This window comes from Lytechinus variegatus, chromosome 5, assembly GCF_018143015.1.
Source record: "Lytechinus variegatus isolate NC3 chromosome 5, Lvar_3.0, whole genome shotgun sequence".
NCBI classification, from domain to species: Eukaryota; Metazoa; Echinodermata; class Echinoidea; order Temnopleuroida; family Toxopneustidae; genus Lytechinus; species Lytechinus variegatus.
Window position 1 is genome coordinate 43,831,714 of NC_054744.1, and position 18,321 is coordinate 43,850,034.

Below are 18,321 nucleotides of genomic sequence, written 5' to 3' on the forward strand. Positions count from 1 at the left end.
ATTATTTAGAAATAATACACTGCAGTTAAACTTGCAAACAAGAGTAGATGGATAGTGGTTCGGAACATTTCAAAGACTTGGCAAGAACAAACTTGAATACACATATCTGATTTTTTATTCAAATCCTGGAAAGGTGTTTCACAAAGATTAAAGTGTGACTATTCAAAACCTGCACTTTATAAATTCACAGTTGAATGGTGTAATGACGCAAAATTAACTTTGCTCAGAGGACATGCGCTACTGTGTATAAATTAATGAGAATGCACATAAATATCATGTGCAATTTGACATTAAGCAGGATACTAAGTTCCACTATAAATCTTTGTGAAAAAACCCTTAAAACTAGCTTGTATTCATCTAGCCTGCCTATTCTTATCACAAAGACAAATTGTGTTGAACTACATGTACCATCAAATACAACTGCACATGGCCTATCCAGTCATAAACATGTATGTATCTCACTGTAAAAACAGAACAATGACGATTACCCCAATATTCAAAATGTTTGAATTAAAGAATCAATGTAGTGCGCAAACTTGAATAATAGTAAAATGAACAGGAAATAGTTATTGGGTGTATTTCTGATTTTGCAGTACTACTGGCAATGAAGGATAACAACATTTGCTCATTAGCTAGGTCTCACAAATTCCATAAAGATAATGACTTCACCAAGAATTATGCCTTGAATATTCATTAAAAAAATGAATCCATTCGGTCACTAGGTTCCTCTCTATTGCACCTTTTGGATGTCAATATCTGCATACATGTAGTCATTCTCATGAAATCCACTCTTCAGAACACTTCGCCTTCCATCACGCACTGGTTGCAAGTACTATATATATATTTATATAATATTTTCAATGAGAAATATCCTATTAAAATTTCAAAAAAGGGATATATACATGCAGTCTTCAATGTTTTTATCTCACATTAGAACTCGATGCAGAATCATTCGCTACTGATTCACCGTTGATAGGTTTTCTGCATACAGGACATGTGTTGTGCTGCAAAGAGATAAACAGAATCAAACTTGATCACTGTAGAGAGAGTAGGAGGACAATAACAATGTTGTGAATTTATTTTGTTTATAATAAACCCAAATTATAAGACCCATATAAATGAAAAGGTAGTAAATGCATACGTAGAAGGATGGTTGTTAGAATAGTTGTGTTCAAACACCATGTATTTATCACCTTATAAATTTGGTGCCGAAACTCTCCACTTACTTTTTTATTTCATTTTCAATTTATACTGAAAAAAATTTATGTTGTTTCATTTACATGCAAGGGAACAAGGACATAGCTATGTTTTACTATTTTCATCATTATTCATTGTATATAAACCAAAGTTAAAAGGACCCTATACGTCTAATTGAAATGTCTGTGCCATAATTAATAAACTGATCTACAAGAATAACATGAGACAATCACGGTTGACTCCCTCCCTCTTTTCAGCTTTGCTCTTCTCCAGATATAACTTTTCCATTATCTGTCATCGCCTTACATGTACTTTATAACAATCTCTTTATACACTCTATATTCAAGATCTTGAAAAATTAAACTGAACTTCTCCATTCATAATTAGTGCTCTATGTTTGTATCAGTCTACAGAATGATTTTAAACCCAAGGATTTCCACTTTTCTTCGAGAAAGGGAAAGAAGAAGAGAAGAGATGGATAATTTCAGTATTTTATATACATACCATTTCTAGCCATGTTTTTATACACTTTGGATGAAAGAAATGAGAGCATGGTAAACGTTTGGCCTTTTCATCACATTTAAAGGCTTCCATACAAACTGGACAATCTGCTGATTGTTCTGTTCACAGAGAGAGAGAGAGAAAGGGAAAAAATCAATTAATTATACTAAAAAGCTTGAATACATGATTTTTTAAGGCCCCAATCATGAGAATTCCCATGCTACAACATTTCAAATTTAAAGTTTAACATCACTCTTGAAACAGAAATCATCAAATTGTAAAATACTTGCTGTAACTTTAATTTTCCATGCTATCAATTTGAGCTACATTGCGTTTGTTTGCTACAGGTCAGATGTTAATTACCACCCTTTTCTGTTTCCACCAAATCTCCTTAGATTTATTAATATTCACACTTATATTTTGTAACATAATGCTTTATATAAGATGGGTTGTATGAGAGAAGGCTTCTGGGGAGCGTTTCATGAAAGGACTTGTCAGACGTTTTATCCGACAAGTCCCATTTTATCCGACAGTTACCATAGTAACATTGCTTATCAGCCAATCAAAATCAAGGAAAGATGTCAGATCTGACAACATGTCGGAAAAAATGTTGATGAAACGGTACACCGATTGGTCATTTGCCCTCTTTTTTCAATAACAAAATCCTGTATATGGCCATGATCGTGGCATATACCAGCAATTGCTGCACGGTAGCTTGTGTACAAAACCGCATCGATACCTTGGAGAAAATGATTCTGCAATATTTTTTCATTAAAATAAATAAATTTTGCGTAAACATGAAAAAAAATCAAATTTTCCCTGCATTAACAATTTTAACATATAATTAATCTATGAAAAAGGAACAAAAAATATTGAAAGCGAAAGCAAATCCCACAAGCGCATGATATCTAGGGCAGCTGCAGTGCGCAGCTAGCCAGCAGGCCACAAGCGTATTACACCTTCCATTTTATACTGAGCGCAATTAATTGAATCGCCGTGCACATAACTACAATGCATAGTACATGGCGCTAATTGTCATTCAATATATTAAAAGCAATATCATTCTTATACATAAATTTCTCTTGTGCGTTTATATCTGAACTGTACGCAAGATATTTGAAATCTATGGACACTCATATTGTGGTATATTGAACTCCTAAGCATGCACTATATGTATAATAGAATACAGGTTTAGTCTTACTTTATTCATGTCTGTTTCTGCAGTTATATGAGTATTTACTTTGTATTTCTATAAATAGCCTAAATTTACATCAGTGTCTCTGCTTATTGGGCTACCCAACATAAAAATGAATGATTGAAAAAAAAACAAAGAAAGGAAAGAACAAAAGAATGAATCATTGAATTAGGAACCCATTCTCATTACACTTTCTAAAACTCACTTCACGTATAGCGATCTTGTTGCTATGGGAACGCTCTCGGTGGAGTGACACGTTTCATGCGAAATTCAAATGCGCAGCATAGGCATTCTACGCATAGTGTGTGGAGTAGCACGCTCAAAATGTGCGAAGATCGCTTCCCGAAGAACGGTTGAATTCTCGCTTACGCTAGAGCCAGTTTAACGAGGCAAAGCGATCTTGAAAAGTACACCGTCAGGTGGTTTTCTGAACCGGTATGGAAGATCATTTCCAAGATCTCTTCGACCATTCTCATTACATGTTAAACTAGTTTTTAGGGAAGGTAGTGAGAACAGTGTCTAAGTTAGAACATTAATAAACCATGATCTAAAAGATGTGACTGTCACAGCATTCTCAGAGAGGCTTATTCAGTCAAGCCTGACACCACCATATCACCAACATGTTGAACTGAGTGTCTTTCAAGAAGAGTGATATTGGTTAAAATTGCCAAAACTCAGTTCCAGATGTCTTTTGAAACAGCAATTTTTTTTCCCCTTTTATGTAGACTGACCAATATTTTGATTCCAAAGTCCATATTTTGACTGTGATATTGGACCTTCAATTATTTCACAACATCACAAAATTTGCCTTGCTTTAATCTTCCCAAAATTTAAGACAGTTAATACTGAAAGTCATACTCTCCATAACAATAAACAGGATGTGCCCAATTAGAATGCAAACATTCACAGGGCAATTTGATGACCCCTTTTCACGAAATTCTATTCAATTTTAATCTTCTTTTTGTAATCATTGAATAGTGGGAGTCAGAGACTCAGAATGCTTCTATAGATGGCTAAATCCCACCACTCAGCTATCAAAAGTATGATTGTTTGGCAGTGAACAGTCTTTTCTTAGTACAGTGATAATGAGTTGTAATTCATTATAAAACTGTGAATGCAGGGCTAGAATTAATCCTTGGCCTTGGCTTGGATACCCTATTGACTGGTCTCAATGCCCCTCTAATTTTTACAGAATGTTGACTTTCCCTTTAAGATATTGATATGGTAAGGCCTGATCATCCTCTCTTCTCAACCCTTACAGAACATGATCAAAATGGTCTCAAAATAAGTGATAGGAAAGAGTAATGAATTATCAGCAGAAAGGACATTGAAGTTACAAAAAAAAGAAACACCACCCCTACTAACTAATTATCTATTTCTGGTGACTTTGGGGTGGTTGTGTGGTTTATGGATTCATTAAAATAAAATAGCATATTACTAATGCTGACAAGTTGATAGTTTTGATGATTCCTTATGTAAGTCTACTAATATTCTGATGAGACCAGAATGAATCAAATGGGAAAATTCTATTTACCAATATGAATGTTGTTTATTGTTATTTCTTCTAGTCGAGTGATGTCATCATGTGAGGCAGGGGGTGGACCATGGCCTTCTGCATTATTTAATAACTGAAAAAAAAAGGGGAGAAATATTCAATAATAATATCTGCAAAATAAAGCCTTTGAAGGATGCAATGATGCATTTATTGCAGGAAAAGTAAAATACTGTCAGAAACAGAAATAATTCAACATTCACAGGAATGATTTTTAGAGTTAGAAAGAAACCGAAGGAAAAGAAATTTATCAGTGTTAAAAGCAGGCCTAGATCTCTTAAAGTGACAGATACTCAAAAGAGGTAATCACGCCCGAATCAACTAACACTGAACCCTTTCTACACAATTTGATTTCATTGTAATACATATTTTTCATCGACCCAAGAACAATGCATCTTGGGAAAGGGGTTTAATGTGTTAAGAGTAGTGAAACTACATGTATAAACAAAGCAGACTTGGCTCTCAAATGAATTCAAAAACGTGTTTTCCCCCAAGCTGATAATTTTGCCCAAAATAGAAATGAAATGGGTAACTTATTGAATCGCATATAAAGATGAGGGGTATTACCTGTGTTATAATAGCATCTAAACCACCTTCGCCCCAAGCATAATCCCTTGGACTACCGTGCATGTTGAACATCTGACTGTAAACAAAACATATAATCACTTCATTAATACAAGTGATGTCTGGATTGTTACTTGAAGGTCAAGTCCACCCCAGATATTAAATGTTTATTTGAAAAATAAAGAAAAATAAAACTAGCATATTGCTGAAAATTTCATACAAATCGCATGTAAAGTATTAAAGTTATGACATTTGAAAGTTATGCTTATTTTCACAAAACAGTGATATGCACAATTCAGTGACATGCAAATTAGACAGCTGATGTCTTTCAGTCACTATTTTGTTTGTTTTTTATCGTTTGAATGATACAATATTTCATTTTTTACATATTTGACAATAAGGACCAACTTGACTGAATCATATAGCAATGCTAATTCCACATATTCAGGGAGGAATGAATTATTGTATCATTAACGAGGAGAAATTAGGATATTTCATATAATACAATAAAAGCATTAGTGAGTGGAGGACAGCGTCATTCTCCTCATTTGCATACCGACCACGGTGTGCATATAACCGTTTTGTGAAATTAAGCATAACTTTCTAATTTTACATCAGATTTTGATGAAATTTTCAGTGTTATGCTTGTTGGATTTTTCTCTTTTTATTCAAACCAAGTCTCTGTTGGGCTGGACTTGTCCTTTAATTAGTGCATTGAATTTATTTTCAGCAAGGTACTCTAATTTCCACTTATCATCAAGCAGTTCATCAAGGAATTAATTCCCAATTTGATTGGGCACCAAAGTAAAATTACACAAAGAGGCAATATCAATGTTTTGTCCCATGACCACCATACTATTTTGTTAGTGCACAGTGGTGAACCCGTCCAAAATCTTGTGTCTGATCTAGCTGGACCTGCTAAACTATCTCATGCAATGTTGACACTTATGATCAATGGCAAGTCTATTGTGGTTATTAAAATCAATCATAAGTCTTGCAATTAATTACAAATTTACACTTCATTGCTTCTCCAGCTTCTTGCAACAAGGTTGAACTGTGTGCTATATCTAAATTGATTTATCAGTTGTAAAATTGTAACAGAAATTTGTAAAATTGATTGCAAATATTTCTTTCAACACCTTAATAGATTTATTGCTAAGAGTATCTCTTTATGAGACAAGGCATTAATCTGTGACTTCTGGACCCCCGTCTTACAAAGAGTTCACATCTCAGTCAACATCTGTTATGCATGTTTGTTCAAAACATTTTCCAGACATGATGGATATTCATGTATTCATTGTTTTCTTGAAAATCCACTGTGCTTCTCTTTGCATACAAAGGACACTGCAAACTTTTTGTAGAAAAAAATTATGACACTGATGGATTTCCATAGAGTTCCAACTGATCAGATCGATCGTAACTCTTTGCAAGACGGGCCCCTGAAATAAAGATCATCCTTGCACCCATACCCAGTTTCATAAAGGTTACCATTATGGTAACTTTTCAAAGCAATGGTAACTTGCATGGAATCTTTGACTTTGACTCTTAGCTGTTGATCAGCATTACCATGGTAGTTACCATTGGATAGCAAAGTTACCATAATAGTAACTTTTATGCAACTGTGCCCAGATGTACGCTTGAACATGTTGAATGCTAGGTCTTTATGTGGTTCATTTTGGCAAGGGTAATGATTGTCAACATCACAATGTGAGTGACCTTTATCAATATCATTGTTATCATTATTTTAAATGTTCTAAAGCATCAGAGCCAGTCTTACAAAGATTCAAGATTTCAAGTTCATTGTCATGTATAAATAAAAAAATACACAAAGAATACCGATGGATCTGGGCCTGTTCATAAAGGACTTGCAACTATTGCAACTTTGCCATTATGGCAACTACCGTGGAAACCTTGATCGTGATTGGCTGCTGACCCCTGTTACAATGGTAGTTGCCATAATGGCAAAGTAACAACAGTTGCAAGTCCTTTATGAAACGGGCCCCTGATCACTCACATCTATGGAATGCAAGCAACACCAACACCTAGAACACGCATGTCAGTTCACAGTTTCCTCAATCCGATGAATACTTGCACAAGCAACATAAGAATCGGTGTGCAATTCATTGTTTTAAAAGGGATATGATTTCCTACACCAAAAATGTGACAATGGTGGATTTGCATAGTGAGAGTGATCATAAAAACTCTTTGTAAGATGATTGGTACTCACACTGGGAAATGAACACCACCAGGTCCTGGAGGAGGGGGAGCCAGTCCTAGAAACTGCTGTAGAAAACTAAAAAAAAGGAACAAATTTGAGAAATATAATTAATCACACAAGTTACAGTGTCATAATCATCAATAACCATTTCAAGTTCATGCAAAATATCAAAGAGGTCATTTTTTTTCTTATCATTACATTTTTTTCTTCATTTTTTTTCTATCACATGAAGAGATGGTAAGATTTCTATTTGACATCACAATGACCTTGCTTGTACAAGATTTGTACAGATAAGCATATTTACCAGCAGTAAAACAGTGACTCAAGTGCAATTTTTAAAGGAAACCTTCATAGTGTATTCTTCCTTTATAGCTAAATGATTTCAGATGCAGTATATATAACAATCACCTATTGATTTTGGCTGACAAGGGAAACAATCACTTCCCTGGAGACCTAGATGTAAATGCGATCTTTCCTCAGCATTGCTTGGAAAAATAGCTCTCCAGCTTGCCCCAAAAGTGACAATTCACATCACATTCTCAACGGTGATTATTTGCATATTACTTTTAACCCAAATAAGCCATTTTTTCACATGAAATGATAATGCAAATCTCTCTAAATAATGTTTGCAGGTAGAAACAGTGAAGGCCGGAATACCCGCTGCAACAATCTGATACAACACCTTCACTTCAACCACAACTTTAGCCCAGAGTTTAAATGAAGCCCAAGTTCAGAATACAGGCAAGGAAGTTGGATCTGTTGGATACTAACGCTATCATATCAGGTGGAGGAGCACCCCTAGGTCCCCCATGAATCCTTAACATTGTCCTACTGCCAGGTGAATGCATAGCAAACGTTCTATTGCTATCAGATACTCCAGGATTCCTACTGGACTGGTTAGATGAAGGTCCTCCTCCCGATGATGATGAGGAGGAAGAGGACGATGAAGGAGATGATGATGACGACGATGATGGACTTCCCAAGTTTGTTCTTCTTGATGAATTGTTTCCTGGTGTATCACTCATCATGTCGCTGAATAGCTGTCAATTCAAGATTAAAATAAAATGCATTAATATTTATATTAATACATACGATTATATAACAAACTTTCCATTAGAACCTTACATGTACAAATATTTGAGGAATAAAAAAAAAGTTTTGGGCCTAATTAGAGTAAACTTTTATTTTTTTAAACAATAGTGTAATATGTGATAAGACATATCTCACACATTCAATAACATATCAATACATAATCAATTCTTAATCAAAGCTTTTACAGGAAGTATAACAGGAAACTATATGTTTACCAATTACAACTTTCTCAAGAAAGTATTGAATTCTTCTTCCAGCTAAACTTCTGTTGAACACACATTTTATGGGTTTCTTATTCATTACATTTCATGTTCTCCCTATAAGGTCAACTCCCCAATTCAGAGTAAAGTTATGACATACATGTTCTTTCGGTCAAGCGTCCAAGGTTGACCAACACCTGTTTGGCTGTAAAGAGTCTTGAACAGACCAATATAAAAGGGATTCACTTCTGAACCCAAATCAGATTGCAGTATAAAGAATAATTCAGAGCTGCCAACCAGAAAAACAACATTTCAGTATTTTCAAAGCTGATAATCAGTATTTCGGTGAGGAAATCAGTATTTTCAAAGAATACCACAGGACCACATGTAAAGCTGAAACTTAAGAAATCAGTATTTTACATGAAACAATCAGTATTCTTCTCATTTTTCAGTACTAAATACTGAAAATCAGTACTACTTGGCAGCTCTGGAATATACCATTCACAAATCTAACTCCAATCTTTATTCAATAAAGAGAATGATTTAGAGAAAGAGCTACAGAAGAGTTTACTTTGTATACTTCATCAGTTTACAGAGCCTACTTTATATTCTTCAGAGTACAGTCACCATCAGACTTACTCATGTATTTATCATCATCATCAATTTATCATCTTCAATAAATATATATGAACTCTACATCTTGCATTGATTCATCTCATTTAAGTCTGGTTGGAAGCAAGAGTGCAGCGACAACATAACAATAGCATATTTAATGGCAAGTTTTTTGTGCAATGAGCAATTATGCAGTAACTGCAAATACAATTATTCCGCTGTATGTATAGAATATTTATTTTCTAAATATTCTTTTGAGTATTGTTTGTGGCAGATCTTGGGGCGAATCTTAAAAAGACAGTCGCTCCAAAGGCTTTTAATCTGGGGAATGTTAAGAGTGATTTGGGATGTCAGGAGGGCAAAATCACCCGTCTCTCATGTATTTAATAATTTATACACTAATATGCTTTTCACACTGCATTTCCTTAACCCCATACTATCCTTCACCCGGACTATCCTTAATCCCATGCTATCTTTTCAATTCATACTGTCTTTCTTAACCCCATACTATCTGCTCAGCCGGGGTTAATGCCTTAACCCCGGACTATCCCTCAGCTCATGAATATTGATGATTTTACCATACAGAGCGTGATTAACGTGCAATTCGACTTCTGTGATTGGCTAATGCTTAGACCCACTTTCCTTAGCCCTGTTTCGTTTTCACACTGCATCTCTTAGCACCGCAATTGCTATAACCACAATAAGCCGGCTAACCCTGCATCTTTGCAGGGCCAGATAGTACCATACTATTTACCATGCTAGCCCACTTTGCTAAAACGTAGTGCGAAAACGAAGTGGGCTAAGCTTAACCCCAGGAAATTGGTGGGGCTAAGACCCCCCCTTAGCCCCACCAATTTCCCCAGGTTAAGGGAAAAGAGTGCAGTGCAGTGTCAAGATGTTTTCCAACCACCATCATAAAGGATCTGTCCATAGTGATTTGAAGACTGACTTACTGTTGAAAAGACCAAAGTTTGTAAGGGATCGTCTCCTTCGAAGGAAAGCCTTCGTTCATCACTTGAATGGCTGCACGAGGAAAATACAGAAATGATTTATTATCACAACAAAAGGACACCTTGTGGCGTTAATTTTGACATACTTCTAATCATTACAATTTTTTAACAAATCCATGTAAATATATGCATATTTTTACCAATACATTATACCACAGTGCATATTAAACAGATGTGACGATAAAGCCATTTTGTAATTAGCTCTAGAGCAACTTTTTCAAAAGCCCATTCCATTTTTTTCACAGTTTTTTCACAGTTTAGACTAATTTAAATGTTTCTACAGCAAATGAATTCAAAAGGATTACAAATAAAGCTCCAAAACTTTCATTGCCAGTAATCAAGAAAGCATTAGGCCTATGTTTTTAGTGCAGGAATGAACTTGACAAACCTTGATCCGTCTGAGTGGTCAGTGCTGTCACTATCTAATGCTTCAATGAATCCTCCGTTGCACTGTGGACATACATAATCCTGCAGAAAAAAATAAAGAAAATAATACACAGGGTTGAAGGAAAGTGGTGGTTTATATTTACAGTACCTTCGAACTGCGAATGCTTGGAAAGCAAGCAATCAGAGGAACTGAAGGATTAAAAACACAGACTGGAGTGAAATTTGACAAATGGGAGATATACATGTAGCTGAGTACATGGCCCTCAGAAGCAGGGGTGAAGCATCCCCCAAAATTTGCCTTGGGTGATGTGTGTACACCCCCAGTAGCATGAATAATTTTCTAGTCAAACTCTCTAAACTCTGTGTAGAACCTTGGTGAACCTTGTGTAGCTCTCAGATGGAACAAAAATAATCAAAATCAATCAACAGATAAATAAGTAATTTTTGTGATTTTTGAAAATATATGAATAAATTATGAGTTTCAAAAATTCTGTGTTGAAATTTTGTATCACCACCTACAATGTAGAGCTACATGTATCATATAAAGCAAACAATATTGAAATTGATCAACAAATGAAAGAGAATTTTTTTGTGTGATTTATGAATAAATTTTGCATAAATTAGTATATACTTTATATACAAAATTTCAAAATTTTGTGTACAAGTTTGGTTCTAAGCCTTATGCAGCTCTACCAGATGGGAAAAAAAATCAATATCGGTCAACAAATATAGAAGAGGCATTTCAGTGATTTATGAATAAATTTTGCATAAATTAACATTTATAATTTTCTACTGAAAATTTCAAAATTCTGTGTACATGTAGAAGTTTGGTGAACCTCATGAAGTTTCACCAGATGGAAGAAAAAAAAAATCAAAATCGGTCAACAATTGAAGAAGAAGCATCATCATTTTATGTGAATTTTTAACAATGCGCATAAATTGGCATACAAATTTTCATAGTCAAAGGTTTAAAATTCTGTGTAGAAATTTGGTGAACCTCATAAAGTGCTACCAGACGGAAGCCAAAAAACATCAAAATTGGTCAAGAAATAACGAGGGAGAAACATTTCTTTGTGAATTTTGAAAAATGTGCATAAATTAACACATTTAATGAGTTTCAAAATTCTGTAGAGAATTTTTTAATTCCCCACCTAATGCTATCATATAAAGCAAACAGATTTGAAATCAGACTTGAAAAGAAGAAGCATTTTGAAATTCGGTCAACAAATAAAGAGACATTTTCTGTGATTTATGAATTTTGCATAAATTAGCATAAATAACTTTCTACTCCAAACTTCGAAATTCTGTGTAAAAAATTTGGTGAACCTCATGAAGCTCAACCAGATGGAAGAAAAAAAAATCAAAATCGGTCAACAAATAAAGAAGCATTTTATGTAAATTTTTTAAAATATGCATAAATTAGCATAAAAATTGTTCTAGTCAAAATTTCAAAATTCTGTGTAGAAGTTTGGTGAACCTCACGAAGCTCTACCAGATGGAAGCAAAAAATTTGAATAGAGAATTTTTTTAATTCCCCACCTAATGCTATCATATAAAGCAAACAGATTTGAAATCAGACTTGAAAAGAAGAAGCATTTTGAAATTCGGTCAACAAATAAAGAAACATTTTTTGTGAATTTTGAAAAATATGCATAAATTAGCATATTTAATGAGTTTCAAAGTTCTGTGTAGAAGTTTTGAATCCCCACCTAGTGCTATCATATAAAACAAATAAAATTAAAATCGGACTTGAAATGATGAAGTATTTTGAAATTGTGGACGGATGACAGACAACGGACGCCACGCCACGGCATAAGCTCATCTGGCCCTTCGGGTGGGATGAGCTAAAAACCAAAAAGCTGCAAGGAGCTTAAAAGGGGTTATCCCAGTTACAGAATACGATTGCGGATACATAAAAAAAACATACAAAGAAGCACAATTATAATGTAATAATCTGAATGCAGATAGAATAGGAATTTTAGGAAAGCTGCCCCAAATAAACAGGAAATTAAATATGGTAACAATAAAACCTAAAAATTTCATGAATTCAAGTTTGCAAAAATAGATGTGATTTCTCTACATGATAGTGAATATTAAAATATTCATGTACATGTATGTACATGTATATCAAATATTGTGTAGGCATATATATGTAAAATGCATGGACTATAGATCCATACATTAATTTAGTTTACACAGTAGGCCTACATGTTCATGTGTACATGTACATGTACATGTATGTGCTAAATACAATATGGCAGATACATGTACTATCTGAGTTCCATGTATTCTTTTTATGTAAAAACTCACACAAGTCACAAAGTATCACGGAAAAGATTGAGACATGTATCTGAATAAAACTCCTTAAACATTATCTAAGAAATTGTTGCAATCATGAGTACAATATAAGTTTACACTTTGTTACTTACATGTATATGTACCGTGAGTCTTCTTGTCAATGAGGAAATGCAATAAAATGCATGCAATGTATACATGTACATGTACACTCCCTACTTTCAATACAAACTTTAATCACAAAGGAATAGACACTACGTATAATGGGAATTCCCCTACTGATTGTACATGCATGATGTAATTCCTATTCAAACATGTGGGGAATTTGACAGTGCCCATTGCAATGCAAGTGCACTCATATAGTTAATGTAGTCCAATGGCCAAATGCAGTCAAGGTCAAGCCTTGAAATAAGTGGGCGCTGAGCGCAAATTCGCGCTCATAACGCCATCAATTGCGCCCATGAAGCCCCAAAATCATCAAAGTTTGACAACCGGGCGCAAATATTTTCCAGGTAATTGCGCCCGCCGTGAGTGAGCAGTGAAGCCATATCATACATGTAATTTAAATATCTGTAAAGCCAAAATCAAATAAATTTCAATTTACGATAAACACAGTTTAAAATTGCCAAGTGCGTCTTTTTTTCTGTACCATAAAAAGTGAGCTACGTCCGTCTTTTTTTTTCCTGTAATACATGTGCGCGCGTTCTTCCGGTAGCGGTTTTTCTATACTTCACCATGTGCAATTTCTAATGCACACATTTCCAGTCGGGATATCACAATTCTGTGATATAGTAATTCGAATTGCACAGGAGATAAATCCCTGTTCACAGCACATACGATGTGCAAGTCTTTTATCCTCACAGTCGCCGACCTTGCTTGTCAAAACGGAGCCTTAATAATCCAAAATAACTTAGCTTATAGTTGTGAATTGTAGCTTTTTAATTTCTTTCCTGGAGAGGGGTAAATATCAGACAATAAATAATCTAACAAGGCTCCATCTAAAAAAAATAGGAGGACGCCGCGTGCACTTGAGTGTGGTGTTAGCAAGCCAGTTTTGAGCTCATGTCTGCCAGAGCTCTGGGTGAGAATTCTATCAGTAATGGCCTAAGTGATGGTGATTTTCCGTTTGAGATAGAGTTTAGATTTCATGTTAATTTTTGAAAACTGTCAAAAAATTTATGATTTCTTCATTGTGATGAATATTTAAGTTATTAATGAATACATTTTCACCGAATTCAGACTCTCCCAGAATGAAAGGCATTTTCTGTGGAGATCTGCGTTTTCAAATAACTTGTGAAAAACTTAAGGTACGTGAACCTACAATGCATGTACATAGCCTGTGGCTATGTGCTGGAATTTGAATAGACTGAGTTATTCATTGATTTCGTTTAATTTCTTTAACATAATTTATATGCAATCCAAGTGCACCTCACAGTCACAATCACACACAAACACTCACCCACTCCCATGATTCAAACCATAAAAAAAACCGTTAAAATTATTTTTTTTTTCTAAATGTATTATTTAATCTGAATTCTCTCTTTCTCCATCTCTCTCTCTTTTTTTAATTTTTATTTTATTCATTTATTTAGTTTTTTTTTTTTGGGGGGGTTCATTGATCATGGTTCATTAAAGACGAAAAATAAATAAGCCCATGTGTGTGTGGTTGTAAAGGGGATGTGGAGTGAGGGTGTCAAAACACTTAAACATTTAAATCTGATTTCTTGAATGTTTGAATAAGCCTAATACTTAGCATATGCTATTCATTTACTAATTAAAAAATTGCAGGAGCTGCGCTTACTATAAACAAATTTGCGGTGTGGTTCACCGTTATATATATATTTTTTTAAATTGCCCCTGGTTCCAGAAAATTGCCCCCGGTTCCTGTAAAAAGCCCGTGAGCCGGGGGCAATTTAAAAAAAAAATTGCTCCCGGCTCACAGGTGCTTATTTCAAGGCTTGCTCAACGTACATGTATGAAGTCATAACAAAGAACCCTAAACAGAGCCATAAAACAAAAGTGCATCTAATTTCCTTTAAAGAGAAATGCCAGTAGTTGCAGTAAACACTGATTTCATGAGAAAGTCTGTAAAACCAGGCTTAATTGTCAGTATATCATCGAGGATCTAGATCTGGTACAGTTACATAAATTGAACTTTGTGAAATCTTGAAATCTACGCTGAAAAATGTTCACACTGAAGATCACTAACACAGATAGGCACACGTGGGACAGTGTATTATTATTGCTGGAATAAAGACACGACGGAAGTGACCGAATCCGCTCTTATTTGGCTTATTTCTCAGCAATTACACAATTTCTTCCAGAATCCTTTGGCACATATTTTTTATTCATACAAACAGACACCTGGGTGGTCATTATATTAGATTCTGTGAAAAGTCATTTTGAGATCGTTACCAATACTGGAATTTATCTTTTAAAAAAGGGTTGGGCACAATTACAGGGTAATAATTCCATTCTTCTGGATAATAGTAAAATTTGTAATTGACTTTTTGAAAAGGAATTGTAATTGAAATTTTTTGGGGAAAAAAGGTGACTGACTACAATTACTTTTTTATTTACTTTTCATAACATTAAATTCCTTTACAATAAACTTACTTCGTATTGTATTTTATTTAAGCCTGAGTCGAATCGATTTTAAAATCGGTGTTCGATCGATGTCATCGAACACCGGTGCAGATTTTGCAAAATCGGTGCATCGAAAAAAAAAAAAATATGTCGGCCGGCCGATTCGTTTGGTTTACACAATCAATCATCAAAATAATATCAGTAATGTCCAACTTTACTACTACTTACTTGATTTCTATTGCCCCCAAAATGAAAGTATGTAATTATGATGCTATTCACCATTAATTTGAAGTTTATTTCGATCATAGTTCGAGTCTTACTTGTCTGCTCGTGCCGAGATAATTTATGCACGATGAATTCATGAATGGAAGTCATGGCCATCGATCGTGCATGCGCAGTACTGTTCTTTAATCAAACCAGAAAATGGCCGGAAATTGACGCGATCAACGTAAAATAAATCTTGCTTTCATGAACAATAATAATCATGACCATAGAACATTATTTAATCGTAATATTTAACAATAATTTGCATATGATAATCATTAATATGAATTTAGAGCTTGATGTGAAACGTTTGTATTTCGTTTCAATTTTCAATGGCGGACATCTCATGACGATCGACTTGACTTCGAGCTAGTGCACTTGTCTAAAAAAAATAATCATCACATCAGGATTGATTCTCGAACATTGTCTACATGCAAAAACTCTGTTCAAGTTTGTAATATCACCATATAATAACATTTTACATGGCAAAACAGAGAAAATTGCGTTTGATTTTTTCCCCCATCAATTTGAAGCTAGTTTGTGCCCAACTTTGGGCTCTGATTTCATGAATGGGAAAATATGTCATACGTCATCAAACACGCATGCGCATTGTGCTTATTTTCTCGGAGCTTGGAGGAGACGTCCAGAGATGGAATACAATAGAAATAATCCGGTCAATATTAATTCTTCCATATGAACACAACATACTTTGCTGACATCGTCAATATTCTTAGTATGACCATAAAATCTCGTTAAATCGTAATAATTTAGATGAATTTAGGGCTCGATTCGAAACATTCGTATTTATTTTGATCGCTTGCTCAATTGCGTCTAAAAAAATGGATTGTCATTATCAGGATTAATTCTCGAACATCGTCATAACTCATATTCCACAATCTTTCCTCACAATCGTTATATCAGCATTGAATAGCAATTCAAATGACCATCTAGAGAAAATTACGTATTTATTCCCATAAATTTATTTGGAGCTCATTTTGGATCCAACTACACAATCTCAGGCAAGTTACAGCGCTCTCCGTTGATTGCACTTGTTTGCTGGCACTGACGTCAAGCACGCCTGTCGTTTCGGGAGAGTGAGTGTACGGAGCTAGCTGCGGACGGGGCTGGTGAAAGGACTACGAATGCTAGTTGACCGAAAATCATTCGGATCGACTCTGCGTGATTCATGTCTTTATTATTGTTTCATTTTAAACTTATATGTTGTCATCTGCAAATATCATTGTTGAAGATATTTTGGGAAGAATTCTGCTTTGGTCCCCGGCCTTTTTTTGTGTGTTTTGTGATCATGGAAAATACAAACGAACTTTGCTGTCATCTGCTTGTGCAACGCTCACGATCACCCGGCCAACGCCAGCGCATACCATCAGTGCGTAGTGCATATGCAAAGCGCATCGCATCGACGCAAAAACAAAAGATTAAATTTCCCCGCCTTCAATATTCGATGCATCGATGTTCGATCGAATTAGAGCTGTCGAACACCGGTTTTCAAAATAATCGATATGACTCAGGCTTAATTTTATTCATATAAAAATTGAACTAGTCTTACATGTACAGCAGACTTGAAAGTAGATTGTGGTACACATGTCCATGTAATGAAGTCACAACTCTAATCCCTCAAAATTGTATTACCAATAGGATACAAAATGAATTAAGTACAATTTTTTGTGTATGAAAATGGAAAATGTACAGAACGACACATACATGTAATACATATTGTCACGAAATGGGTTTTATTTCGTGTGTAGAAAATTAGTTGTGGTTGATTTATGTTTTTGTCATAGCTGGCGATAATACAGGCCTCGAAATAGAATTTTTGGGGGGCAAGGCCACTTTTTCACTGAGCCAGGCAGCAGAGGGCACCAAGGCCATACAGAGGGGCACCAAGGCCACTTTTTAAGGGGCATGTAATAAATTATTTGTTGGTGTTACAGTTTCGCGGCATGGGGGGGGGGCTTTCCATAGTCGATGTTATACATCAGATTCATTACCAAACCACATTATTTACTTAAGAAAAAATGAACTTTAATAGTCTGACAACACTCAATGTATAAGGTTTTAAAAGAAAGTTTCATTACACAATTCTAAACATGTACTTGTACGGATATATCGGAGGGAGGGGGGTGTTTCATAAAGCTGTTCGTAAGTTACGAACGACTTTACGCACGACTGGTGATACCTTCTTGAGCTACATGTAATTAAATGTGAATCTGATTAGCACCCAAGAAAGTATCACCAGTCTTAACTGACGAACAGCTTTATGAAACACTCCCATTCAAAGTACTGTACTTACTGTACAAAGTACTGTACGCTCGCCAGGACAGTACAGCGCGCGCGACATTTGTGTAGTACACATACGGAGCTCGCGCTCGTCCATTCTTATGCTGCAGCTTACATAGCATATGTAAAGCGCGCTAGCGGCCGGCTGGCCAGCTGTGTATAGCTAGCTCATCATTCGGCGCGGCTTCGGACTAGACTGCATACATGCACTGGACGTCGCTGGTAAAGCTAAGGTATTGAATACTTTTTGAGATTGGAGAAAAGTTTTCCTCGCTCAGAAAAAAAGGTGCAGACTTTCAAAAGGGGCACATTATATATCAGAAAAAGGGCACATTTATGAGAAAAAGGGC

General features: G+C 35.2%; 1 protein-coding gene across 2 annotated transcripts in view; it reads right to left on the reverse strand.

The window, feature by feature from the left end:
• Positions 1–352: 352 nt before the first annotated feature.
• The window catches only part of LOC121416244 (E3 ubiquitin-protein ligase RNF115-like), a 28,285-nt gene continuing 10,316 nt past the window's right edge, over positions 353–18,321 (reverse strand). Inside the window, exons 1-9 of one of the 2 annotated variants that reach the window (XM_041609753.1) lie at positions 12,970–13,030; positions 10,530–10,609; positions 10,085–10,154; positions 7,999–8,267; positions 7,237–7,302; positions 5,013–5,088; positions 4,428–4,521; positions 1,702–1,817; positions 353–1,004 (exon numbers count right to left, since the gene is read on the reverse strand). In XM_041609753.1, the coding sequence (XP_041465687.1) occupies positions 921–1,004; positions 1,702–1,817; positions 4,428–4,521; positions 5,013–5,088; positions 7,237–7,302; positions 7,999–8,267; positions 10,085–10,154; positions 10,530–10,609; positions 12,970–13,029 (915 nt within the window). In that variant the 5' untranslated portion in view covers position 13,030 and the 3' untranslated portion in view covers positions 353–920. Of the gene's footprint in view, positions 1,005–1,701; positions 1,818–4,427; positions 4,522–5,012; positions 5,089–7,236; positions 7,303–7,998; positions 8,268–10,084; positions 10,155–10,529; positions 10,610–12,969; positions 13,031–18,321 lie in introns of those variants that run through there. The other variant, XM_041609752.1, reaches the window with a different exon arrangement.